The sequence below is a fragment of the Leptonotus elevatus genome, chromosome 9, assembly GCF_054856555.1.
Source record: "Leptonotus elevatus isolate MCC_2025b chromosome 9, RoL_Lele_1.0, whole genome shotgun sequence".
Lineage (NCBI taxonomy): Eukaryota > Metazoa > Chordata > Actinopteri > Syngnathiformes > Syngnathidae > Leptonotus > Leptonotus elevatus.
Window position 1 is genome coordinate 1,558,260 of NC_141247.1, and position 27,500 is coordinate 1,585,759.

The following is a 27,500-nucleotide window of genomic DNA, read 5'->3' on the forward strand; positions in this document are numbered from 1 at the left end:
GATGTAATTAAGTTCCACCTTCACACCAGCACTTCTCAGTTTTAGAGACGAGCTGGCACCATTTTCCTTTTCCTTGCTTGTCTCAGGAAACACTGACATTCGAACAAAAGGAATTTGGGCATTGGAAGTAATTTTCACTTACAGAAGAGACTTCCCCGACTGTTAAAATTTGGATCTTAGATCAGCAATAGGCCAATGTCACATTAAATGTATTTATAACATCAGTGTCAGCTTATGGCTATATTGCTCAGTGGTTAAGGTGTCTATGACTATGGACCCTGGTTCAAATCTGTCATGGCAGTAATTTTTAGGGAGTCAACTTTTAACTGGGACCCAGCTGACCACCCCAGATGGGGCCCATTCACCTGCCCATTCCAAACCCATGTGGGTTTTAGCTAGGGCCCATATAAGGCCAACCTTTAAACCAATGTAGGTTTTAGCTAGGGCCCATATTAGGCCCACCTTAACGATATGATTACCATTGTTGCTCTGTACTTTGTGTGGAAGTCCAAACGTCGGAATGGCAAACGCCGCCATCTTTGGATTCACAACACCAATCCAGAGGCGCACCCAGCTTGGTGAATCCCATTAATGTCTCCAAGAATTGCGTCTGGATGACTGCCACGACCAGCGGTATTTCAGAATGACCAGTGCCCAGATTGACGACCTGTTGGCTCGTATTGGTGCCAGGATATCTCGCATGAACAATAACTACAGGCGTTCCATTTCAGCTGCGGAGCGACTGTCCATTTGTCTCTGGTGATTTGCAGCTTTGTTTGGTATCGCACAAATACTATATCTAGGAATACTATATATAGGAGTCACACCGGTCAGATTTATGATAATAGCACAAGCTAAATGTATCAAAATGATGTGTAAGTACATACACCATACTGGAAAGTTGTAAATGAATTAATAAAAATGATGGAATGAATGGAGTTAGGATTGATGAGGTTATCTGCTCTATCAACAGTTAAATACACACTTAAATGTACTACCGGTAACTAGTACAATACAACAGAAAGTCACAGGAATGTAATTATGATTGTTTTACTTTACAAGCTTCTATAAAGCCTTATTTAAATAGTAATACTACATGAACTTTTATGTATTTAAGGTTGATATATTTATCTAATTGTGATGAATAATAATGTTTTATAAATTATTATGGCTGTCTACTGTACACTACCACAGCAATTCCCATGCAACTATGTGTTTTATGTATTGCAGATACTTTGCCACTGGTGACTCATTCCTGACCATAGAGATCCGGACGTCACGTGACTATTTCTCTGAAAACTGGTGGAGGACCGCAGCGGTCCTGACGTGTCCCTCTGGTAAAGACCTTGGTGGGCCAACGCAGCCCAAGAGAATTATCTGATTAACCACTCGCCAAAAAAGACATCCATTGCGTGACGTACAGGAGTCCAATAAAGGTGCCAACAAGTGTCCAGTTTGAGGCGTCTCTGTGGGCGGTAACGAACCAATGGCATGCAATGGCAGACAGTGAGAAAATGTTGTGAAAAATGGTGAACTATGCCCGGGCAGGGAGAAGCCAGAGGAAATTTTGGTGAACACACACACATTGTGAGCTTTATAAACACATTTGACACAAAAAACAACACGTATTTTCGATGCACACACACATCTCACACGAAACACACACATTATGGGATTCATTACACATCTGACATGAAACACACACATTCTCGATGCACACATACACACATTTTGGGATTTATGAACACATCTGACACGAAACACATTAAATGTGTGTATGAATTGTCTTACGTGCATTTATAACGTGCTTTTAATTTGAAATCCGTACTCACGTGTGTGTGTGTGTGGGGGGGTGTGTGTGTATCTTTCTGAGAATCATTTTGTGCGGCCGAGAAACACACTTGCATTTTTTCTAAACGGGAGCCCGTCTGCAGCCAATCAGATGTTGCCCTCCTTTACACGGGCTGGGGTGTTGTGTAACGTCACTGCTGGCTTGGCAACAAGAAAATTTGACCAAGTAGGATCAGGCAAAATCGTTTTATTCTGACACTTTTTGTCAAGAACTGAGGGACAAGTACACATTACTTTCCCATCGTCAGTCCTGAAATTCACTGCATCAATGTACCAATTTTCTGTTTATTTTTCTGTTGTCTGACACACACAAACTAGATCCCCAACATTTTCCCCAGCTTATAGTTTGACAAAGGTAAGCAATGTTTTTCTCAGGGTCATGTCAACAGTGAAAGTAAAGCATTTGAGCAAAATGGAAACGGCAACATTATTTGGTTACTGCAACCTTTATGAATAGAGTCACAATACAATAAGCAGTCTCAAGAAATTAGATTGAAAGTACATTTTCACAAGATATTTATTAATTTGTTGAAGCTCGACACAGGACTTGCCACGAGTTACTGACATGCCTGCATGAACCGACAAGGAGATGCATGTGTGGCTTGACTAGGCTTCAGAGGTCCTCCTCCTGATCTCATCAACAAGACTGGGTCTTGAAATATCAACCTGTTGAAAACACGTTCATGGGGTTTAGAAAGTAAACACCTTTGGTACATTAAAAGGCAGAAATGCATGGTCATAGACAACCACATTGTATCCCACAGAGTCCTCAAATTCTTTGTAATACAGTAACTTAGTGTGCAACACCTACACAAGCTAATCAGATGTTTGAAAATGCAACCCCAAAGCCAATAGTTTCCAGTAGTGTACAACTACAATGCAAGATAGTGAGATCTGTTTCTAAAATGTTACCATCTCATGTAGACAAGTAAACTAAAACATTAGAAACGTGTTTTGTGTAGTGCAGTTGCATATCAATGCACATATAAACAGATAAATATCTAGTGTTGTTTAAATAATACCTTTCTGTCACGGGTTCATTTCAGAAAGGGGAAAAAATGATGGCGCAGTCAAAATACTTCAGTGAGGTGTTTTTATTTACACCAACACAGCATCAAAAATGTGAAAAAATATTTACAGTGCAAGTCCAGTACAAAAACAAGCCCAACAAAATTTACAAGTCCCTTTGGTCTTTTCTGCAACTTACTGTGGTAGCCAGTCACTCATCCCACTTGGCTGAGCACTCCCCTACAAATGATTTTGGATCCCTTTAAATACCCCCAGCCCCTCCCTGCGGGCAAACCATTTAGCAAATCATGGGGTATAATACCAAAAAGTAACCAAAAATAACTAAAGCATGTAAATAAATAATATCTGCAACATATATTAACCATAACACAAATCCTCAATTCACAATCTGTAACTTATTCTCTTAAAAATGGAACTCATTAAATAATAAACCAAACTACTTTTGTGGTATAGTCCATAGTCACTTCAAGCGCGGCCAAAAGCGCTATTTTTTAGTGGGAATCAGGAAGTGCTTCGGTTTGGTCCAGTGTTTATTGTTTATTGCAGTGCGTGTCATGCGTCGGTGTCGAGTGTGCACCCTCAGTACCAACAAAGGGAAAAAGGAATGAGTCCAGGTGGCAGGTGAGCAGTTTGTGAAAGTGTCGAATTACAGGGGGAATTTGTGTGGGCTGAGTGAAAACAGTTTAGACGACGCTCGTCTCCGCAGAAGAGACGTGCGGACAGTCACAGGCGCTGCGTCACATTCACATTCTTGTCTTTAATTTTACGACTCTAATAGTAGTCATATTAAAAACTATTGTTTGCAAGTCGTCAGAAAAACTAGGACATTAAATCACTAGTTACATGTAGTTGTAATTACCCGATTAAGTATATACTATTCTGAATGATTGTATTTTATTAAAATTGAAATGCATACTCTAGTACTGAGGATGTTAGCACATGAATGGCTAGGCCATGTCTTAAGGGTGCGTTCACAAGAGAGGCTTAGTATATTAAATCAAAATACAATATGTAGCCTCTGATTGAGTGTCCCATTTAATCAAGTGTATGTGAAACTGCAGTGAATAATGGACACAACCTTGTTCAAATGCCATTTTTTTAAATATGAAAATGAGAACAGGATAAATCATTATCATCAACTATTAATGTGACCAACAACCTGCACAACTTAATTGGGAAAAACTGAATCTTAGAGAGTTATAGTAAACACTAAGATAAGATAAAATATTTGTTCACTATAATTGATCAAATTCAAACTCATGTTAAATGGGAGTCTACATACACCCACTATCATTTAAAAGGCCTCTTATTAATTACATTATCATTACTTTACTGCCCGCCTCTGAAATATGTTTTTTTCCCAATTGCAATGTACTGGTTGAAGGTCACATTTATAGTGCAAAAAGTTCAGAAATATCTTGATTTCAGAATGCCCCGCACACTGTACCTCTTCTCTGGTGGCCACAACACGGAGTTTGACAACACCATCTTTCAGCTCCTGTTCACCAAGGATGGCCACAAAGGGGATCCCCGATTCCTCGCAGTACTGTAGCTGACTGAGCAATTTGGGGTTCCTCTTGTACATCACCTCTGCCTTCAGATGTGCACAGAAATGTAAACATCTTTTATTAATACTTCAGCATATTGAATTGAGTAAAGTACTGATTATTAGAGTAAGAGGACGTGTTCATGTTAAGATTTTTCTGTATGGAACTTAAGAGGCATACCAAATGTTACAAGTTCCTACATGCAACATATGTGACAGATGTGTAGACTAACTGTGTACACAAAAGTATAACTGTCTCGCGCTTCCCACATGCTACCCCCGTGTGATTTTATTGGGAAGCTAACCAACCCCCTTTGGTTTTCGCACAATAACTTTTTCTTCTTTTTTTTTTTTTTTAAAGGAACCCCGACTGAAATGACAAGTTTGCTTTATATTACTTATTTGGTTGGTGCTAACAACTATGAGATTCATTTTTCAAAAATAATTTCCAGTTTAATACATTTTGTAGAAACTTTATTTGGACGTATGTGGCCATTGTTATTTACGTCGCAAAGCATTCAGTGCGTAGTGATGTAGAATGGCGGCTGGCTGTCTGCTGAGCAATATGAAACGCCTATAAAGAAAGCAAGGTAAGTCTCCGTAGAGTTCCTAAAGCGACGATCAAAACTCTTGAATGCGTTTGGTGAATGACGAGAGCACAGAGTGGGGGAGGGTGACTCTCCCGATCGCATGTTGTTTCTTTAGGAGTACAATACAAACGCATCCTCTCAAATGGCCCTTTTGCTTTTGGTGTGTGGAATTTTTTCAGTACGCAGACAGTAGAAACAACGCAACAGGCAAAAAAAAATGTCTACAGACAGTTATCAGAATGGACGGAGCAGACGTAAGAATTTAAGACTTGGGTAAATTAAATTTTAGACCCAGGATGAAAATATGAGTGTTTTTTAAGACATTTAAGGCCTAAAATGTACGTTTTTGAATTTTAGACTTTTAAAAACGTTTTTAGACCACGCGGGAACCCTGTACTTAATAATGATAAGATTTTTTTGGGCATCAATATCCTTTTCTTATGAATTGTTTTATGTTATTTTGAAGAAAAAAATGCTGTTTATATGTTTGACCTGTAATAAAAACACAAAAGGATTGCTGTCAAAGTTGAATTTTTACTTGAAATGCATATTTTCACAAAACCCTTGATTTCTCTTATTTTTGTCAAAACAGGATTTTCGGTTAAACTTGCCTCTCTTCTACTGCTGATTACTCACGAATGACAAGTGCTAGAGACAAACTTTTTTTCTGATGAAAGATGAGGGTTTAAGCTTTCTTTCGGTAGGTCCCATGTTTATATATCCATAGAACACAATATGCTGTAGGCCGTCCAAAATGGGTTAAAATCCTGTAAAATGGGTGGCACAGAGGGGATGGCAGCGCTGCAAATGGCTGGCATTCAATGAGTTAATAAAATATTTTCATAACTCTTCTGCTGACACTTCTTCTTTCCTTTCAGGGGTGGCCACAGCGAATCAGTTGCCTCCATCTAACCCTGTCCTCTGCATCCTCGGCTCTCACACGAACTACCTTTATGTCCTCTTTAACTATATCCATAAACCTCCTCTTTGGAAACTCAGCATCCTTCTGCTAATATACTCACTATCTCTCCTCTTGAAATGTCCAAACCATCTCAGTCTGGCCTCTCTGATTATCTCCAAAGCCTCTAACGTGCTGTCCCTCTGATGTGCTCATTCTTGATTCTATCCATCCTGGTCACTCCCAAAGAGAACCTCAGCACCTTCATCTCTGCCACCTCCAGCTCTGCCTCCTGTCTTTTCCTCAGTGGCACTGTCTCCAGACCAAACACTCTTCACTGAAACACTAAAACTCTTCTATCACACATCACACCTGACACTTTTCTCCACCTGCTCTAGCCTGCCTGCACACGCTTCTTTATTTCTTTCCCACACTCTCCATTGCTCTGGACTGTTAAACCTAAATACTTAAACTCCTCCACCTTCTTGGTCTCTTCTTCCTGTAACTTCACTCTTACACTTGGGTCCCTCTCATTCACACACAGATACTACGTCTTGCTACGGCTAAGTTTCATTTCCCTCTTTTCCAGGGCAGATCTCCACGCCTCTAGCTTCTCCTCCACCTGTTTCCTGCTCTCACTACAGATCACAATGTCATCAGCAAACATCATAGTCTATGGAGATTCCTGTCTAACCTCGTCTGTCATCCTGACCATTACCATAGCGAACGAGAAGGGGCTCAGAGCTGATCCCTGATGTAGTCCCACTTCCACTTTGAACTACTCCATCATACCTACAGCACACCTCACCACTATTCTTACAGTCCTCATACATGTCCTGCAGCACTTGAACATACTTCTCTGCCACTCCAGACTTCCTCATACAAAACCACAGTTCTACTCTGGGCACCCTGTCATAAGCTTTCTCTAGATCTACAAAGACACAATGCAGCTCCTTCTGACCTTCTCTGTACTTCTCTATAAACATCATCAAAGCAAATACTGCATTAGTGGTACTCTTTTTTTTGGCATGAAACCATACTGCTGCTCACAAATGTTCACCTCTGCCCTCAGTCTAGCATCAACTACTCTTTCCCATAGCTTCATTGTGTGCCTCATCAGATTTATTCCTCTGTAGTTGCCACAACTCTGCATGTCTCCCTTGTTCTTAAAAATGGGTACATCACACTTCTCCTCCATTCCTCAGGCATTTTCTCACTATCTAAGATCCTGTTGAACAACCCAGTCAGAAATTCTACTGCTACCTCTCCTAGACACTTCAATACCGCCACAGGCATACCATCAGGACCAAGTGCCTTTCCACTCTTCATCCTCTTCAATGTCCTTCTCACTTCATCCTTACTAATCTTTGCTACTTCCTGGTCCACAATAGTCACCTCTTCTATTTTTCCTTCTTTCTCTTTCCTCATTCATCAAATCTTCAACGTACACTTCCATCCCTATCCTTTATTGCTCGTGGGACTGTGCACAACTTTGTTACAAATTTATAATGTGGACTATTAATGTGTCATTTTATTTTCATATGTTTGTATTGTTTGTTTCCCTTGAGGACCACTTGGGGACTGTGGCTTCTTTGTTCTTCTTTTCAAATTTTTGCATTTTCCTTTTTTACATTCATGGGACGTGAACTTAACTTACTTATTTCTTCATTGTTCTTGTTATTATTTGTAATGGGGAAAAGGCTCTTTTCCTTAAATTTGACATCACCAAAAATAACTACTTTTTTATCTAAAGATATTTTTTCATTGAAGGAAGAAAAGGAACAATAAGAAATTGTTTGGATTATTGCTCCATGTTGATATTGTTCACGTATCTGTTTATTTTTCGCATTTTCCTCTTCTTTTTTCACCTATGGAATGTGGTCAACTTTATTTTATTTTTTTATTTTATTTTTGTGTTCTAATGCGAAGGAGATCTCCCCTTTTCAAATTTTGCTTAACCTCTCAAGGACTGTCGCCAAAAATGGACGCCTTTCACTTATTTTTTCCATATACGTCTGTTTCCTTTAAAAAAAAAAAAGTGTTGTTTTTTCTCTCTCTCTTCTCTTCATTACTTCTGCCTAATTTAGCAATTGTATTATGCTTTTGTTTATACACTGTTGAATATTTCACTATATTTCTTATTTGGTTAAGACATTAACACCTTAAAAGCTACGGCATTCAGTTTTTAGTATTATTATTTTAGTAGTAAACTGGTTACAGTACGTGTGACTTCACCCTACGCATGAGGCCTAACAATCACTGCGCTGTGATCTCAAGTTGATTCAATTGGTGCTTTTTTTTGTTTTTTCAGAATGGAATGTTCGGAAGTTTTGTATCTTATATGATACAGAAGTTGTTTTTTCCTAAGGGATTGGTTTATATCGCTATGAATGTGTGTGTGTGTTTGAGTGTGATTTTCCTTTTCTTTTTTTTCTTCTTCCCCATGTTTGTTTGCAGCTCAGCCATCTAGCCCAATTGGAAACCCACTTTGATGGGAGGTAGGAGCCTACGCTTTGTCTCATGGAATGTCAAGGGAATGAACAATATTGTCAAGTCTAACAAGGTATTGTCACACCCACAACACCTTGGGGGAGATCTGTTTTTTACAGGAAACCCACCTCTGCGCTTCTGAAATTTTCCGCATGAAACGAGCTTGGATGAGCCACTTATTTCACTCAGAGTTCACTGAGTGGGTCAGGGGTGCTGCCATTGTCATATGCAGGGGTATTTCCTTTGATCCTTCTATCTCTATAAGTGATCCCAATGGATGCTTTGTCATAGTTTCGGGCTAACTGATGAATATCTCTGTGGTTCTGGCCTTGGTGTATGCCCCCACATGGGATGACGATAAATTTATAACAACATTTTTCTCCTCTTTAACTAATCTTGCAGACCACCTGATCATTATTGGGGGCGACTTTAATTTAGTACAGGATACTGTGCTCGATTGATCATCTACCAGACCCACAAATCTGTCTAAATCAGCCATTACCTTGAAATTCCATGCAGACCAACTGGGATTGTCTGACCCTTGGAGAACACAGGTCCCCTCCGATAAGACATTTTTGTTCTTTTCTCACGTGCATCATAGTTTATCTCGAATCGATTTTTTCCTTATGGATGATAAGTTGTTACACAGCATTACTCCTTGCAAATATCATTCTATAGTGATCTCTGATCATGCCCCAACATCGATTGATGTTAATTTTTCCCTTTGCAGACCGGCCCGTAAATTTTGGAAATTTAATTCCCAGTTGCTTTCTAAGCTAAATTTAAGGATTTTCTCACTGAGAAAATTAACTTATTTTTTTAAATGAATGACAGGCCCAATATTAGTAGCAATATACTGTGGGACTCTTTTAAGGCTTACATTCGTGGGCGAGTTATCTAATTTGTTTCTCATTATAAAAAGACAGAGCTTGCTAAATTAGAAAATCTTGCAGAAGAAATTCATATTTTAGATGTTAAATATGCTACTGGCCCATTACCCGTCTTATACAAAAATAGGTTGCAATTACAGTCTCAATATGATTTGTTATTGACTAGCAAAGTTGAGGTTAAACTTTTGCAAACAAAGCAAACATTTTTTGAACATGTTGACAAACCAGGCAAATTATTGGCGTACCAGGCCCGAGCGGTGAGCGCCTCTAGGCTTATTCCTAGAATATCATCTTCAACTGTGCAGATTTTGACAGACCCAGGATATTTGTGATACTTTCTTTGATTATTACTCCACAATTTATTCTTCCAAGATTTTCCGCTGCGAATGGCCAGTGCCCAATCCAATGGACTGCTTAACATACCTGCAAAGTGAATCTAGATACTTTTTGTAATCTGGGAGTCGCAATAACAGTCGCCGAGGTTCGGGAAGCCATAAGTTCCCTACAAAGTTCTAAAGCTCCTGGCCCAGATTGTTACTCCACAGAATTTTTTAAAACCTATTCTAACATACTGGCTCCCATTCTGGTAAGGGTGTTTAACGATGCGTTTCATAACGGTCAATTACCTTCTACGTTTTCCGAAGCGTCAATAACCCTGTTGCTTAACTCTTTGACCGCCAAAAATGTTTAATAACGTTTAGTAAAATCCAAATGAGTGCCGCCAAAGACGACGTACGAAAGTATCAAGCAGGTCGAGTTAGTATAATGACTATTTTTGGGCACTAGATGGCAGCGATGACTCTCTTTGGACAAGATCGGGTAGGCGTCAGTAGAAGACGTGAGGCGGAGCTAGAGTGTTGAGGGGAGAATGACTGAGGAAGCGAAATTGGCGACCGGTTGCAAGCAGCTCACGCTTGAGCATTTTTTTCAAAGACGAAAAGCATCGACGAATGCTAAAGAGCACATTGATGATGATGATGATGGTGACTCCGAGGTTGACGGCGAAGTTGGAAGCGTTGACGCCGAAGTTGGAAGCGTTGACGCGGCGGCTTCGATCGCGTCGTAAAGCCTCACCGGCTAGCGATGCTAACGGCGGAAAACGAGCACTTCTGCACAGGCGGACGTTCAATCGGACGATGAAGAGTACCCCGAGTCCAATGCATATTCATCGGAGGAGTGGGTACAGTCTGATCACGGAGAAGACACTGGTTCTGGACTACGGTGCCACCATTAATGGAGTGGATAAGATGGATCAGAACATCTCTTACCACCCGGTATAGGAACTGAAGGACATGAGGAAGCCAGACGTAACACCAGGTCACCGTATCATGATCCTGAGAGTAGACTTGATGACAACATGGCCAAACACACACTGCAGTATATACCTGCTACTCCCCGGGAAAAAAGGCCGACAAGAAAGTGCACGCGAAGGGGCAATCGCAGTGAAACTAATCTGTGGTGCAAATCCTGCTGCGTCCCCTTGCACGCAGGGGAGTTTTACACAATATACCTCACAAAAAGAAAAACTGTGTAGTTGAAACATCCACACATTTGTAAATAGTTTGCCAAATTGTTTTGTCAAATTGTTACACTGTTGAATGTAAATAAACTTATTTTGCTATCAAAAAACACTTTTTCATTGTTGGTGGTAGTGTTTCACAGAAGTAAAGCACTGTTTAGATGTTTGTGGCATCATTCATGGAAAAAAAAAGGTGTCAAATTCACTAGAGTGCATGAAATAATATCGTTTCACAAAAAGCTTGATTTCTCCGTATTTTGGTCCAAAACAGAGCATTTAGTTGAAACTAACCTATTTTCTATTGTTGATTACTGAAGAACGGAATAAGGCTTTCTGATGAAAGATGAGAGTTCAATCTTTCATTTGGTAGTATCTGTGTTTCCATAGTCCAAACACAACATTTTCTGTGGACCTTGAAAGATCAGTCAAAATGCTTAAATCAGCTGGCACCCACACATCCTCTTTTCTGAAAATGCTTGGCAGTCAAAGAGTTAAGAAGGAAAAAGATCCCCTACTCTGTAGTACTTATAGACCAATTTCCCTCCTAAATGTTGACTTTCAAATTCTGTCTAAAGTACTCGCTATTCGACTCCAGAAGGTAATTCCCACGCTAATTAACCCGGACCAGACCGGTTTCATTTCAGGTCGACAATCTTTTAACAATACCAGGCGTCTATTGAACATCATTTGCTCTTCTTCAGACTCTAAGCCTGCCGAAATTGTCCTTTCGTTAGACGCAGAGAAGGCTTTTGATCGTGGAGTGGGACTACCTTTTTTTTGGGGGGGGGGTTGGTTTTGATCCAAACTTTATATTGTGGATTAAGCTTCTTTACACATCCTCTGTAGCTAGTATCAGTATTAACGGCGAGAAGTCTGACTCATTTCCTTTCTCTCGCGGCACCCGTCAGGGATGCCCCCTCTCACTGTTATTGTTCGCTCTTGCCGTAGAGCCCTTAGCATTGTGGCTCCGTGGTGAAAATAAATTTGAAGGGATCTCTTGATTTGGCCTTTCCAACAAATTGTCTTTATACGCGATCTCCTTTATATAACAAATCCGGATACGTCCCTTCCTACTATTTTAGGTATTTTGGAACAGTTTAAGGCATTATTCTGGCTATAAAATTAACTCAACAACAGCAAACAAACTCCCGCTAAAAAAACAAACAGTTTACTATGTTACTGTGGAGGAGTCATTTACACAAGGAAGCACGTATGATAAGAAAGAGGCACAATAAGAGCGATCACCAAAGCGGACACGTTGCACCTCGCTAATGATATGGCACCCATGTATACAGTGAGGAAGACTCGATTTCACCATTTGTTGAAAACGGGAGCACCCAGGTATGTGCTACTGCTACATAGCCGCAAGTATATTGCTCAAGTTGTCAAACGCCATTTGTTTAGGCAGTGGTTATTTTGCCGTGACTGGCAACTCAAATTCTAGCGATATTTTTGCTCTGAACGGCTCCAATATTGGTCAATCGCCGGAGCGAGGAAATCTTTAGCCTGCTGTAAATTGGATATTTTATCCTGATTGCTTATAGACATTTAAAGCTTATGTGAATAGCACAAATGTGCACGTTTGTGTCGCTGCGAAGTTGCAACATGTACCCTATCTCTTCAAGACATACTCGCCTTGCAAGCACTTACCGTTATGAAAGACAAGCTTACTTTCACTCGCCGTGCCAGTGACGCTTATCAGCCTCTGCATCGTATGCGACATAAAATTCTTATGAAATGTAGGATAGTGGGCTGATAATGCTGATAACAGCCTATTTTAAGTGACAAAACAAATTGAAAAGTGAAAGAAGATCTATAGAAGGGGGTGAACTTGGTGAAACGGACTAATCACGGTAAAATAGACGATATACGGCAGGTCAAAACTTTCTTACTCCATGGACTGGCCAATCAAATCACGCTAAAAAGGAAATTTGCCAGTCATGGCAAAACAGCCACCTCAATTTACATAATAGTACTTGTACTTGTAAAATCAGCAGACAGTTCGAGGGGATGACAAGCTCAGACCTCGGTTACTACATTAATGTCAAAATGTGATGTTTATTAGTGTCATATAAAGGGACACAAGTAGCACTGTTTAGCTTTTAAAACAAACTTGACAAAAAAGTTTTACTTTACCTCTTTATCAACACATAGATTTTCATTTCCAGAAGTATTTGATTCAAGGTAGAAGTTTTGCACATTGATTCCAAGAGAAGAAATATGGTGATTTTTAGGCAAAATCGCCCAGCCCTACCAACCTGTATAAATCAGTCTCTCCCTCCTTAACTGTCCAACCTAGTATACAAGTCATTGTAAGCCTCTTGTTTGGCCTTTGCCACTTCTACTTTCACCTTACGCTGCATTTCCCTGTACTCCTGTCTACTTTCTTCAGTCCTCTCAGTGTCCCACTTCTTCTTAGCTAACCTCTTTCTCTGGATCCACTTCTGCACCTCCTCATTCCACCACCAAGTCACCTTATCTCCTTTCCTTCCAAGGACTGTCCAACCTGTCTCCCTGATCACATTTGCTGGAGTTGTCCAGTCATTTGGAAGCACCTCCTGACCATCCGGAGCCTGTCTCACCCCCTTCCTGAAAGTCATACAACACACTTCCTCTTTCAGCTTCCACCATTTCGTCCTCTGCTCTGCCTTTGCCGTCTTTGTCTTCCTCACCACCAGTCATTCTACACACTACCATCGTATGCTGTCTGGCTACACTCTCACCTACCACTACTTTGCAGTCGCTGATCTCCTTCAGATTACACCGTCTACACAAGATGTAGTCTATCTGTGTACTCCTACCTCCACTTTTGTAGGTCTCCCTATGTTCCTGCCTCTTCTGGAAGAAAAGATTCACGCCATTTCCATTCTTTTTGCAATGTCAACCACCATCTGTCTTTCTGCGTTCCTCTCCTGGATACCAAACTTAAAGGACTTAAAACTGGTAACAATGGTAAAAAATGGTAACTTTGCCATGGCCTGAGGGGATCGGCATAATTTTTACTGGCAGTAAGCAACTTTGAGGAGCATGGTCGGAACACTGCCACACAAAATACTACAAGTTTTGTTTGAGGGGACCAACAAGAAAAATGGAAGTTACCCGGATAACGTTAAAAGACGTCCCCTATGTTTTTTCTTCTTTTTTTTTGAAAACGGGTGCAGGAAAGCCTTGGGCAGCTGTGCTGAAAGTATCAGGCAGATCTGATTAGTAAAAGACTCGTTTTGGCCCCTAGAGGGCAGCGATGACTCTCTTTGCACAAGGTTGGATGGGCCGCCCACCGTGGGCGTCAGTAGAAGACGTGAGGCGGAGCTAGAGTGTTGAGGAGACAATGGCTGATCAAGCCACAATGGCTTGACCAAGCAACCGGTTGCAAGCAGCTAACGCTTGAGCATTTTTTTCAAAGACGGAAAGCATCAATCAATACTAAAAAGCGCATTGATGTTGACGATGATGATGACTCCGAGCTTGACGCCAAAGTTGGAAGCCTTGACGCGACTGTTATGATCACGTAGTAAGCCTCACCGGCTAAGCGCGGCTAGCGCTGCTAAGGCCGGAAAACGCGCACAATAGCCGACCGGGTACTTCTACACAATCGGACATTCGATCGGGCGATGGAGAGTTGGCATCGACCAATGCAGATTGATGATGATGATGATGATGACTCCGAGCTTGACGCCAAAGTTGGAAGCCTTGACGCGACTGTTATGATCACGTAGTAAGCCTCACCGGCTAAGCGCGGCTAGCGCTGCTAAGGCCGGAAAACGCGCACAATTGCCGACCGGGTACTTCTACACAATCGGACATTCGATCGGGCGATGGAGAGTTGGCATCGACCAATGCAGATTGATGATGATGGTGAATCCTGAGGTTGACGCCACAGTTGGAAGCCTTGACGCGACTGTTATGATCACGTAGTAAGCCTCACCGGCTAGCGCGGCTACCGCTGCTAACGCCGGAGCTTTCACATGCGGACATTTTGTCGGACAATGAAGAGTACCCCGAGTCCAATGCATATTCATCGGAGGAGCGGGTACAGTCTGATCACGGAGAAGACACTGTTTCTGGACTACGATGCCACCATGAATGGAGTGGATAAAATGGATCAAAACATCTCTTACAACCCGGTGTAGCAACTGAAGGACACGAGGAAGCGAGACGTAACGAAACCGTAGCATGATCCTGATATTAGACTTGATGGCAACACACACTGCAGTATATACTTGCTATTCCCCGGAAAAAACGGCCTGCAAGAAAGTGGAGCACGCGAAGAGGCAATCTGTTGTGCAAATGCTGTTGCGTCTTCTTGCACGCAGGAGAGTGTTACAAAAAGAAAAACTGTCGTTGAAACATCCACATATTTGTAAATAGCACCACAGTTGCACACATTTGTAAATAGTTTGCCAAATTGTTGTCAAATTGTTACACTGTTGAATGTAAATAAACGTATTTTGCTATCAAAAAACACTTTTTCATTCTTGGTGGTAGTGTTTTATAGAAGTAAAGCACTATTTAGGTGTTTGTGGCATCATTCATGGACAAAAAGAAGTGTAAAATTCACTAGAATGCATGAAATAATATCGTTTCACTAAAAGCTTGATTTCTCCGTATTTTGGTCCAAAACAGGCGAAATTGGGTCAAACTAACCATTTTCTATTGTTGATTACTAAAGAACGGAATAAGGTAGAAACAAACTTTTTTTTCTGATGAAAGATGAAAGTCCAATCTTTCATTTGGTAGTACGTGTGTTTCCATAGTCCAAACAGAACATTTTCTGTGGACCTTGAAAGATCAGTCAAAATGCTTAAATCGGCTGGCACTGACGGCATCCCTTTTCTGAAAACGTCTGGCAGTCAAAGAGTTAAAAGACGTTCACTATGTTTTTTTTTTGGAAACGGGTGGAGAAAAGCCTATCAAGCAGATCAAGTTAGTAAAATGACTCGTTTTGGCCCCTAGATGGCAGCGATGACTCTTTGCACAAGGTTTAATGGGCCGCCCACCGTGGGCGTCAGTAGAAGACGTGAGGCGGAGCTAGAGTGTTGAGGAGACAATGGCTGATCATGACACAATGGCTGATGAAGCAACCGGTTGCAAGCAGCTCACGCTTGAGCATTTTTTTCAAAGACGGAAAGCATCGATCAATACTAAAAAGCGCATTGATGTCGACGATGATGACTCCGAGCTTGACGCCAAAGTTGGAAGCCTTGACGCGACTGTTATGATCACGTAGTAAGCCTCACCGGCTAGCACGGCTAGCGCGGCTAACGCCGGAAAACGCGCAGCACAACCGACCGGGTATTCGATCGGGCGAAGGAGAGTTGTCGAAAATTATCGACCAAAGCACATTGATGATGATGATGATGGTGAATCCCGATGATGATGGTGAATCCCGAGGTTGACGCCACAGTTTGACGCCACAGTTGGACGCGGCCTTTATTATCACGTCATAAAGCATCACCGGCTAGCGCTGCTAACGCCGGAGCTGCACATGCGGACTTTCGGTCGGACAATGAAGAGTACCCCGAGTCCAATGCATATTCATCGGAGGAGCGGGTACAGTCTGATCACGGAGAAGACACTGGTTCTGGACTACGATGCCACCATGAATGGAGTGGATAAGATGGATCAGAACATCTCTTACCACCCGGTATAGCAACTAAAGGACATGAGGAAGCCAGACGTAACACCACCGTAACGTAACCGTAACAAATATCCTGATATTAGACTTTATGGCAACACACACTGCAGTATATACTTGCTATTCCCCGGAAAAAACGGCCGGCAAGAAAGTGTAGCTTCTGCACGTGAAGAGGCAATCGCAGTGAAACTGTTGTGCAAATCATGTTGCGTCTCCTTGCACGCAGGGGAGTGTTTCACAAAAAGAAAAACTGTCGTTGAAACATCCACATAATTGTAAATAGCACCACAGTTGCACACATTCGTAAATAGTTTGCCAAATTGTTGTCAAATTGTTACACTGTTGAATGTAAATAAACGTATTTTGCTATCAAAAAACACTTTTTCATTCTTGGTGGTAGTATTTTATAGAAGTAAAGCACTATTTAGGTGTTTGTGGCATCATTCATGGACAAAAAGAAGTGTAAAATTCACTAGAGTGCATGAAATAATATCGTTTCACTAAAAGCTTGATTTCTCCGTATTTTGGTCCAAACCAAGCGAAATCGGGTGAAACTAACCATTTTCTATTGTTGATTACTAAAGAACGGAATAAGGTAGAAACAAACTGTTTTTTTCTGATGAAAGATGAAAGTTCAATCTTTCATTTGGTAGTATGTGTGTTTCCATCGTCCAAACAGAAATTTTTCTGTGGACCTTGAAAGATCAGTCAAAATGCTTAAATCGGCTGGCACTGACGGCATCCCTTTTCTGAAAACGTCTGGCAGTCAAAGAGTTAACGGAAAGTTCCTTAGTGTTACTTTAAGCAGGGAAACTTTAAAAAAATAATAACTATGGCCAGGAGATGGCAGTATTTGATCTCTTTTGGATGAAACTGCGAAAAAACACTTCTGTCCATTTTTGTCATGTTTTACATTTTTAAGATTTCTTTGGGATAAAACTGAACGCAGACATCCCAAAAACGTAAAAATAAAAAAGGACATATGTGTTTTTCACAAGACAGCGACGATATGCACATGCATGGCACGCACACACACTACTGATTACTTCTACTACTAAATAGCTTTCAAATGGCTTGGAAAGATTGTCAAATGTAAAATTGTTACACTGGTCATCATGCGTAAAGAAGACACTTTTGGCCATCAAAATAATTCAACATTTTCCATGAAAAACGGAAGGAAAAAATAATACGAAAAAAAAAACATTGAAACTTTTTTGTTGTTGTAAATTACCTAAATATACAACGTATACATATGTGCATGTCTTCTCTTTTGGATTCGTAAATGCTTTCTAACCAAGCAAAAATATAGTTCATCTGAATATTCATTAGACAGGTAATTTTCAGTGGGATCCTTGAATACTAAAATATTCAAAAGCTGCATTCCTACATTCAACTCCCCCGTTATATTGTTGTATTGTTGTTAATAAAAAACTTGCTTTTATATGTCCCTGGGATTACTAAACTCCTCAAAATTAGAGAATTGCTCCTCAGATGAAGTAATTAATGAGCAAAACTTCTCTTCCAAGAAAGTTATTTTGAGCTTTAAATCTGCTCCTGTTTACACAAAACATTTCCATTTGTTCTCCTCTGTATGAATGTCAATTGAATTGTGACCTTAAAACAATACCGAAGTGTGATTTTTTTCAGTTACTGAATAGTCTGTTTTGTGACAAGACCTGCGTAGTAGTTCTAATTGTTTTTTTCCTTATGGAAAAATATTAATTTCATAGTAGTTTAAAGACATATCAACACCTCAAGATGACAACCCTTGCAGATGAAATAAAGCAGAAAAGCCTAACCTTGATGCCAGAGTTCCAAAGTTCAGTGACAAGTTTGAGCCTCTCCTCCATCAAGTTCTTCTGCGCAGACGCCACCATCACCTGCACCTCGGTTGTACGGATCTTCAATGCTAAAGCCTAAAGAAAACAATTTCTATTAATCTGACAATAACCTGCAGCATGAGTTGAAGCCAACAGGAATAATACGTTTAACTAGGCCTGTCGCGGAAAAAAAAAATTCGGACGACACGATTTCCCAGAAACTATCACAATTAAACAATATCATCGTTGTTTTTTTAAATGCCGTTGATACAGTTGTAGCGATAATTGATGTTGTCTTTTGGACGAATTAGTAATTTGATCAGCGCTTGAGGAAGTCGTAATTTCCCCCAACCACTTATAGGGGCACCACGTTCAGTTTACTTTCAGTTTGGAGAAACACAACAAATAAAATCCAAATTCTCGTTTATTTATTCATAATCTGAAGTCGCCACATTCAAAGTTTGTGGTTCTTTGTATTACTAAAATAATTACTAATCCACTCGGACACAAGCAAGATTGAGACTGAACTAGATTTAAAAAAACAAAAACATGTATTCACTACGGTCACACACACACAGAATCACAATACTGTCTACCTAACTATCATACGGTGGAGAAAATAAAAATAGAAGTAAACTAATAGAAATCAGAAAGGAACAATTTAACGAGGTAGAAAGGAAAGTTTTGACTTGCCAAATCTGTGAGATGTTTGAAATGGAAGTTGCACCAGCGATATGTCAAATTGGTCATGAGATGTGCAACTTACTGGATTGAGGTGGTCGAGCAGAGAGAGACGATCGGTTGAAGAAAGAGAAAGAGGAAAGAAAAAAACTGCTCCAGCCCAAAAAATAAAAATTATGGGGAAAAAATCCGCAGTCGGACGCGCGCGACACAGCTCGGCTCAGGTGCGTTCGGCCCCAACCGGAGTTGTCCTCTCGGCGCGTGGGGGAGATCCGCGTCTCAGCTGGCCAATCACCTGAAGCCGAAATTCGCTGCGCGTCTGCGTCCCAAGGCAGATCAGCCGTTGAATCAGCTCTTGCTGCGGTGGGACTTGGAGAGCAGGTGCGGAGTAACGCACTGGACTTGAGCGTGTCCGTTCAACTGTGATTACTGGGTCCCAACGGGGTCACGGAAAAGTTCGTCGGCGGCTGTGTTGCCGACGTGGGCCGACCACCCAAAAAAAGAAAATATGAACAATTAAACAAAAAAACAAACAAAATAATGTGTCTGTCTGCCCGTGCGGACGCGTGCCGGCTGCTATACACTGCCTACAAGCACGATCGTCCGAGACACTTGGTAGTCTCTTGGACAAAAAGAAAAATTGCCACGTGGGAGTTCTTTTGTCTTTTCTGGCCAGACAGACGAAAAAAAAAAAAAAGAAGATGACAGGAACAGCGGCAGAAGACGAGAGAGAGAACAATAGTCCGCGCCCGCTTTTAAAGGAGGGCGTGGACTAGGAAAGGAGAGGAGAACCGCCCTCCAATTTTAACTCGACTCAACTCCAAGACTTCTTAAATTCCAAATTATTTAAAGAATTAATAACTAACAATTACAATTTGGTCAGGCTGGCAAGCCAAGTTCTTCCAGGCAAAACGTGTTATCGTTACACATATCGATTAATCCTGCGGCACGAGGTAATTTCGTTATTTGCGGAGTAACTAATAACTCTCTTGAGACTGACATACAGATGACATTCTTTTCCAAACACAAACAAAACATACATGGTGTAAAACATTCAGTTGTGCGTACATTCACTTGTATGTGATGTGATGAATTCTTTTTTTTGGGGTGAAATGTGTAAGATTGCTTTGTGGGTCATAGGAGTTCCAAGTGAGGGCAGTTTCGACCGTCCCCACTTGAAGGCGCTGTGGTCACATGTAACTTTCAAGAACGCTGGAATGTGCCCATCTGGGTTCACATTAACAACTGGTATGGTTTATCTACCGTGTTAATCCCCCAACTCAACAGGGGAGAGGATGGAGCCCCCGATAAGACACTTAAGTACCATAAATGTGTGGTTCTGGCGGGTGAAAAGTAAACATTAACATCCTGGAGAACTGGGCGACGGATGATTAAAAGGGAAGAAGTCACATTTTGGCCTTGTCTGGCGAGTGTGAAACAGGAGGGGGTAAGCTTATCTCTTCACCTCAAACCCCCAGGTTTCACCGCGCACATATTTCCAAGAGTGGAATGTTTGAGGAAAGGGAGAACAAAAATTTTTTTTAGGGTGACTGGCAGTATTCGTTACATAGTGATGAAGTTAGAGCAAAAATGATTAACTCATTCAAACCCAAAAAGTATTTATACGTTTTTTTGTTTGCTTTTTATGTTTTTATGATACACTGAGGAGCTGATGGACAGAACTCCGTGGATTAATAAATTATAAATATCAGTGGAAATGGATTACGCTACACAAGCACACTAGAACAATTCAGAAACACTTCATTAGACTTCTTAACACTTGTGTATGGAAATTTGGCGTTAGTAGATTGTTTTCATCTTAGAGATGCGTGTGTGGCAGCCTGGCAAGTTATTTAACATGGGGTTTTGACAGTTGCCGTCATATTTTTGGAACTGAAGCACCATACCGGATCGTGTGGGGGTGTGTGAGGGTGTGCGCACGCGCTTTTGACTGCCGACTCCCACTGCAGTGAACAAGTTGACGTATGTAAACAAACGCACATGCAAATTACCATTTATTGAGTCTGAACAAAACTATCACGTCCATTTTTTCTCATCGGACAATACGTCAATCTCGTAATTATCGTGACAGGCCTATACTTTTAACTAAAATTGCATGTGGGCAAAAAAAATGCAAGCCACAAAATTACAGCTCAGAAACCTACCCTGTACATACCTCAGCTTTTTGTTCCATGAAGGAGAAGATTCTCTCAATGCCGATGCTGACACCCACACATGGTACTTTCTTACCATTGGGGTCAAACATGCCAACCAACCCATCATAGCGACCACCTCCAGCAACACTGCCCACACTAACATACTCATCAGCAGGGGAACCATTTTGAACTTCAGTGGAGAAGGACTCCACACCTGCCTGAGACAGCACTGCTTCATATATAACTCCTGTATAATAGTCTAGTCCTCGGGCTAGACTGAGGTCAAACACCACCTGGAGATGACAAGACATCAACATTAGAGCAGCAACAAAAAAAATAATAATAATGAAATACCCAAATGGGTGTATACAAGCCATAGTGAATGGTAGGGGTGTAACGTTTTTTTATATTCGTCCCAAACAGTTTCGGTTCGAGCCAATCACAAGCTGGGATGTTGGAGGCCATGTGTAATGCTTCATATTATTGGCGGAGCCAGGAGACATCGAATGTTGCTTTTTCTTCCAGGTCAAGTATTTTATTAATTTTCATGCATTTAAAAACAATAGTAACAACTTTGTTTTGAAAATGTATCAAAAGTACAGATACTCAAGTTAGAATGTAACGGATAAAAGTAAAAAGTAGTCTAAAAAAATAAATATTCAGGAAAGTACAACATTCTGAAAAAAATATTCAAGTAAAGTAACGAAGTATTTGTACTTTGTTACTTCCCATCTCTGTCAGTATGCCAGGAGCTTAAAGAGATTGGCGACCGGCATGAGATACCAGTTCAGAGCTAGATCAGCGTACGTAGTCTCTCAAGATCTCCCGTGCAGCCACAGCTTACCGCTCGTGCATCATATAAGACTTATTTAACGATTAGATCACTTGGAAAACAAAATTTGTTGAGCCCAGGTACCTATTTTACATTAGAAAACCCAAAATAAATAAAAGTATTAAAAATTATAAAAGTACGAATAATAAAAAGTATCTCTTGTCCAATGCAGTCCAAACATGTACTTGTGTGAAATTTGATCTTTTTTTTAATGGAACACAAACCTGCTGAATTTGCAGGGAGCCATTCCACTTACTATTGTCCTTTTGCACGTGACATCACAGCCCTCATGGGAACGCCCCCTCGGGGACACTGGATGGCAAATGAGCCACTTGCCTGTATTGTAACTATTGAATCTCATACAGCGTAAAGTCCATTATCTAATCGATTACCTTATAAAATGGTCATATCTTGCTTTGCGGTCGGATGTACAGACAGACAAATGAGTAAACCAAATGCATACCTACTAATGAAGACGAACGAACGTCGATTGATAGCAGCAATCAACAGAAAGGACTAGCAGCCCACAAAGTATTCACGGACTTGCAGCGATTTTTTTTTTTGCGAGGTTAGTAGATAAATGTTGTAATTAGTCGATAAATGTTCATACATTTTACTAGTAAACGTACACTCTAACAAAAATTGTAACAGAGGTGTCGAATTGCGTGTTTCAAATCACATTAACGAGCCAGTTATCCACACGAACACACAGATTAGTTTTAAAATGTACTTTCTTCAAAACTATTAAGTGCATTTGACTGTTTAATAATGGGGGATTTCATCTTTGTGCTTGGAGTTTTTCACTACAATAGTCATTTATTCCATGCTAGTAAACATAGTAACATAACATCATCACAGCGTTTCAATATAGAACAGACTGTGTAAAAATAAGTCAGTTAGCATGATAAACAAGTTTTACCTATGCATTACAAGGTATATTGTCCCCCGGTGTGATCGTAGCATCTCGTCCCAGAGACCCAGCCAGCGACAAGCTTTTAAATCAGCCCCGGTGTAAGGAGAGACGGCTTGACTACATAATGATATAGGTCGTGCGCTGTGAATTCCGACAAAGTCGTCGATTTGATTAACTTGGTAAAAACAGCATGCAACAGAAGGTAAGGGCTGTTTTCAAACTAGCGATCTCCAACTTAAGTAAATATCACGCTCTGAGTCCCGACTAAATGTGCAACTTCGACTGACAAGCGACCTTCGGTTGAAGTAACAGATTCCATGGCTCTATGGGCAATAATAACTTTAAATCTGTAAAATAACAGTCGCTAAGTCGCTCCGGGTTAAGTCCACTTCCATTCAACAATCATTTCCTTCCGCCATCCGTCATAGGGCAGTCACGTGATCATGTGACGTCGGTGCAAATGGTCAATACAGTGACAAAGCTTGCAGCTCGTGCATCATATAAGACTTATTCAACGATTAGATCACTTGGAAAACAACATTTGTTGAGCCCAGGTACCTATTTTACATTAGAAAACCCAAAATAGATAAATAAATAAATAGAAAATTATAAAAGTACGAGTAATAAAAGTATCTTGTCCAATGCATTCCAAACATGTACTTGTGTGAAATTTGATCTTGTTTTTAATGGAACACAAACCTGCTGTATTTGCAGGGAGTCATTCCGCTTACTAGACAATGCTGTCCTGGGCATATATAAAATGTATAAAATAAATACACACTAACAATAATTATAATGACGATGACAATGAGATGGATTAACCTCCCATACCAGCTATCTCTGACAATAAAGACAAGCTTTTTCTTTCTTTTGAAAATAAAGCTTGAGTACTTTTATGTACATCTGCATCTTATGCCAAGTTATCTTTGGTAGTAATAAAAGTTCTAAACGACTATGCTAGGTTGGACAAACTGTTACCTACAATACTGTCTGCTAAAAATAAATAAATAAAAAAGATATGAGAATTCAGCTTTTTGAACTTTTTGTTTTTCCTGACATACCAAACTCGTACCGAACCGTGACCCAAAACCGAGGCACATACCAAATCAGGACTTCTGTGAACCGTTACACCCCTGGTGAATGGCATTTTGTACCTTGTCTGTAACCTGAAAAAGTTGCAAGTAGCTGAAGAGCAGTTTTATGTCTGATAGACCTGCACAAGCTTGCTTGCTTCGAGACATTTTCTCGTCCTGAAGGAGGCGCTCTGCTAAGTCCATCCCACCTAAAAAAAACAAAAACAGCTACCTCTTAAAATCCACGTAAAGTGAAAATAAATGTCCCATGAATTTGACACACCACAGAGAAGACTGTTGTTTACAAGCCTGCTAAATCTGAATGGGAGGGAGGAAAATTCAACAAGTATATAAAGGGAGGCTCCAAAATCATTAAAAACATGACACTTCTCCCAGTTCTCAGACGCTGTGGGCGTGTCTGTGAATGTGCTAAAAACACGCCTCGCTCAACTCTTGCGTGTCACTCAAATATGTTCTTACAGTATGTGCTCAAATGTCAGTCAGCATGAGCCACAGTAAACATGTGCTGTTGTGTTTAATAAACAGATTAAAAGTTGTCGGTGTGCGTCCAAAGACTCCAAATACTCCGCGTGCGTCCTTACTGTTCTTAATTCATATTAATGACTTCCCAACGTCTTGTAGTAGTCTTCTTCCTCTATTTGCTGACGATACCAGTTTACTAGCTGGTGGTGATGACATTAAATCGCTTACTGTATGCGTAAACAGAGAACTTTCAGCTGATTTTAATTGACTTCAGATTAATTTAAGAAATTATCAGTTAATGTAAAAAATTTAACTATCTGATGTTTTGTGGTAAGAACAACCACTTAAAGGAACAAGCCAAAATATAATAACGGAACTCAAATCTCACGAGTACTTCATACCAGGATTATTCCTATGTTCAAAATTCTGAAGTGACCGCCTCCAACCAGATCGACTGATATCGCTCAACACAGCACCCCAGCTCTGTTGTTTGAGTCCGGCAGCAACGTATTTTAACTGCAGTTGCAGCGTTGCGCCATTATGGAGGCGCTATATCAACAACAGTGCACTGGAAAGACCTAAAGCAACAACCGAAGAAGAAACAGATCACGGAGCAATCAATATAAAATGTCCTAAAATTGATTTTATTTACATTATATTATACTGTCTTGCCCTTGTTTGTGTGAGCCTTTATTGGGAGCGCTGTTCATGTTGTAAACGATTTGGCCACTTAGGGGTAATGTGGTTCCGCGTGGTCTGACACACTGTTAAGTTGTAGCCACATTAGAGAGTAGAAGAAAAAGCCACAATCAATTTATGCCATTAAAATATGTTTTTTGCAGCATAGGAAGAACATTTGCCAGTGAGTAATGTTAAGATGCATCTATATACAACAGTGAAGCGTTTTTGTATGAATAGCCGTTCTTTTGAGTGATAAACGTGCCACAAGTAGTGCGCTAATTCACGTTAGCGAGTCAATGGTGTTTCCCATTGTGCGTTAGCCTTGAGCTAGCTACATTTAGGAAACAGGCTAAACAAAGTGTGTTTGCTTTTAAGTATGCACTGCACTGTGTAATTTTCTGGCCTGGTGTGTTTGATGGAGAACTTGCCCAGCTGTACATTTCAGATACAGAAGATGAGGACTTTGGGATTTGTGGATGAGGACTGATCAAAAGTAACGTGAGTACATTGTTAAATACTTCAAGTACAACTAAACTCACTGTTTGTTAAATACTTCAACAAAAGTAGAACCAAACTCAGTTTTGCTCTGTTGCCTTTTTAAAAACATATGCTAGCGTATGTTCTATTTTGAAGGGTCACTTCCATGTAGTAATAACTCAAATAAATAAAACTGCTTCCTTCCTCAGCAAACTTGTATTGGGCACTGTATTTTCCAGCAACTAAAACATGTAACCGACAAGTTTTATGATGTGTAGTCTCATATGATTGCAGTCTTACCCTGCATACTGACATATTTCCCAATCTGGTCAGCAGCCTCCTCTGGCAAGCCTTTCTCATTCACCATCTCTCTCTTCACGCCCTCCCATGGCATCTGGTTGAGGGTGGATGGTAGACAGCAGAGCAAAAAAGAGCAGAATAAAAAGTTACTTTAAGATCGTTTCTCTTTAGCTGATTTTTTTAAATCTTTGTGTTTTTTTTATTTTACGTTCTTTCTTGTTCCTATTAAACATCACAGTAGTTTGTCTTTTTAAGTTCCCAAATAGATTAGAAAATAAATGTGCACATAATCAAAATCTGATTGTGTACTGTGTGTGTGTGGGTGAGGGTGTGGGTGTGTGTGTGTGTGTGTGTGTGTGTGTGTGTGTGTGTGTGTGTGTGTGTGTGTGTGTGTGTGTGTGCTTCAACAATTTATATTAACCTCTAAGCTGAAAACGAACTCACAGACTATTAAATGTAGCATCCTTCACTTAAATGACTGATTTACAGAGGGATGACACGGCAGACGAATTATTTAGCTGGTGCAGGATGCGAACTCTTGTCAAATTTTAGTAGTTTGGCAATGTCCCCTGGCTTTGACACAATGAGGAATACATTAAGTGTGTTTAAAAAAATAAAAAATAAAAAAGATAATGGATCGCGTAGGGAAGAGCACGAAGGTAGAACACGTACGTGGTCGTGAACTATTTTGGAACCAATTTCCTTTTATTTTCATGTGCCGTCTAGTGCACATATTTCCCTATATAAACATAGCACTGATTTGCGTAACCTAATTGTCATTGGTTGTCGTCTTCATAGTACTACAGTTGCAACTGCAGTTGAATGCAATAATGCAGTAACCAGGACAAAACATTATTGGTATTGTATGTATTATAATAAAATTGCATGAGGAAAATATAGGGGTAACCTCTTATATACAGATCAAAAAACAAAACAAAAAAAACATCACCGTACCACCATTTGGACCAGCATTATAATACAATAACACAGTGGAGCTAAGTGTTCTTAAAAATGGGGTAGAGGATTTATTCCTAAAATAAACTAGTATTTATTATGTACAATTCAAACATTAACAATGTGGTTGAAAGTAGGAAAATAAAAGTGAACTTAAGTAATGATTACATTTGAATGTATGTATTGAAAAATATTGAATGAAAATCCTAGTGAAATAAATGCCCAAAACAAAAGCCTTAAAGAACCTTAAAGCCACTGAACGAATCCCTACTGCCACCTGCTGACGAGAAATGAAACTGCACATACCGCTCTTCACATTACGTCACATCCGCAGACAGGGCGCAGGAAATTCTAACCCTAATCCAGTCTGAAAACTATTGGCCAGAAGTACCCATTGTGAACAGCTAAGGTGTTAATCTACTAATTAGAAGGCATTTCAGTCATAAATGGTCAAATAAAAAGCTTATTGTGAAGTTATTTTTGGAAAAAAAAGTTCCTTAATGCATCTTTAAAATAGGACTGGTATCGGCACTGACACCTGGTGTAGGAACTCGCTAATCCCTATTTATGAGTGTAGTAATTTTATTAGGCAGATGCATGTTCAAACAGCATAAAAGACTGATAGTTGCTAGTTTGGTCTGTAACATGTTGGAACATTACATATGCAAAAATGTTGATCACT

General features: G+C 40.3%; 2 protein-coding genes across 4 annotated transcripts in view; one reads left to right on the forward strand and one right to left on the reverse strand.

The window, feature by feature from the left end:
• The window catches only part of LOC147167833 (tectonic-1-like), a 96,097-nt gene extending 94,732 nt beyond the window's left edge, over window positions 1-1,365 (forward strand). The window contains exon 13 of the mRNA XM_086085050.1: window positions 1,231-1,365. Within this exon, the coding sequence (XP_085941176.1) occupies window positions 1,231-1,248 (18 nt within the window). The 3' untranslated portion in view covers window positions 1,249-1,365. The remainder of the gene's footprint in view (window positions 1-1,230) is intronic.
• Window positions 1,366-2,023: 658 nt separating this feature from the next.
• The window catches only part of hars (histidyl-tRNA synthetase), a 37,828-nt gene continuing 12,351 nt past the window's right edge, over window positions 2,024-27,500 (reverse strand). For all 3 annotated transcript variants that reach the window (XM_086084461.1, XM_086084462.1, XM_086084460.1), the window contains 6 exons: window positions 25,865-25,958; window positions 24,005-24,132; window positions 21,126-21,398; window positions 18,248-18,364; window positions 4,328-4,474; window positions 2,024-2,517 (listed from right to left, as the gene is read on the reverse strand). In XM_086084461.1, coding sequence (XP_085940587.1) covers window positions 2,458-2,517; window positions 4,328-4,474; window positions 18,248-18,364; window positions 21,126-21,398; window positions 24,005-24,132; window positions 25,865-25,958 — 819 coding nt within the window. In that variant the 3' untranslated portion in view covers window positions 2,024-2,457. The remainder of the gene's footprint in view (window positions 2,518-4,327; window positions 4,475-18,247; window positions 18,365-21,125; window positions 21,399-24,004; window positions 24,133-25,864; window positions 25,959-27,500) is intronic.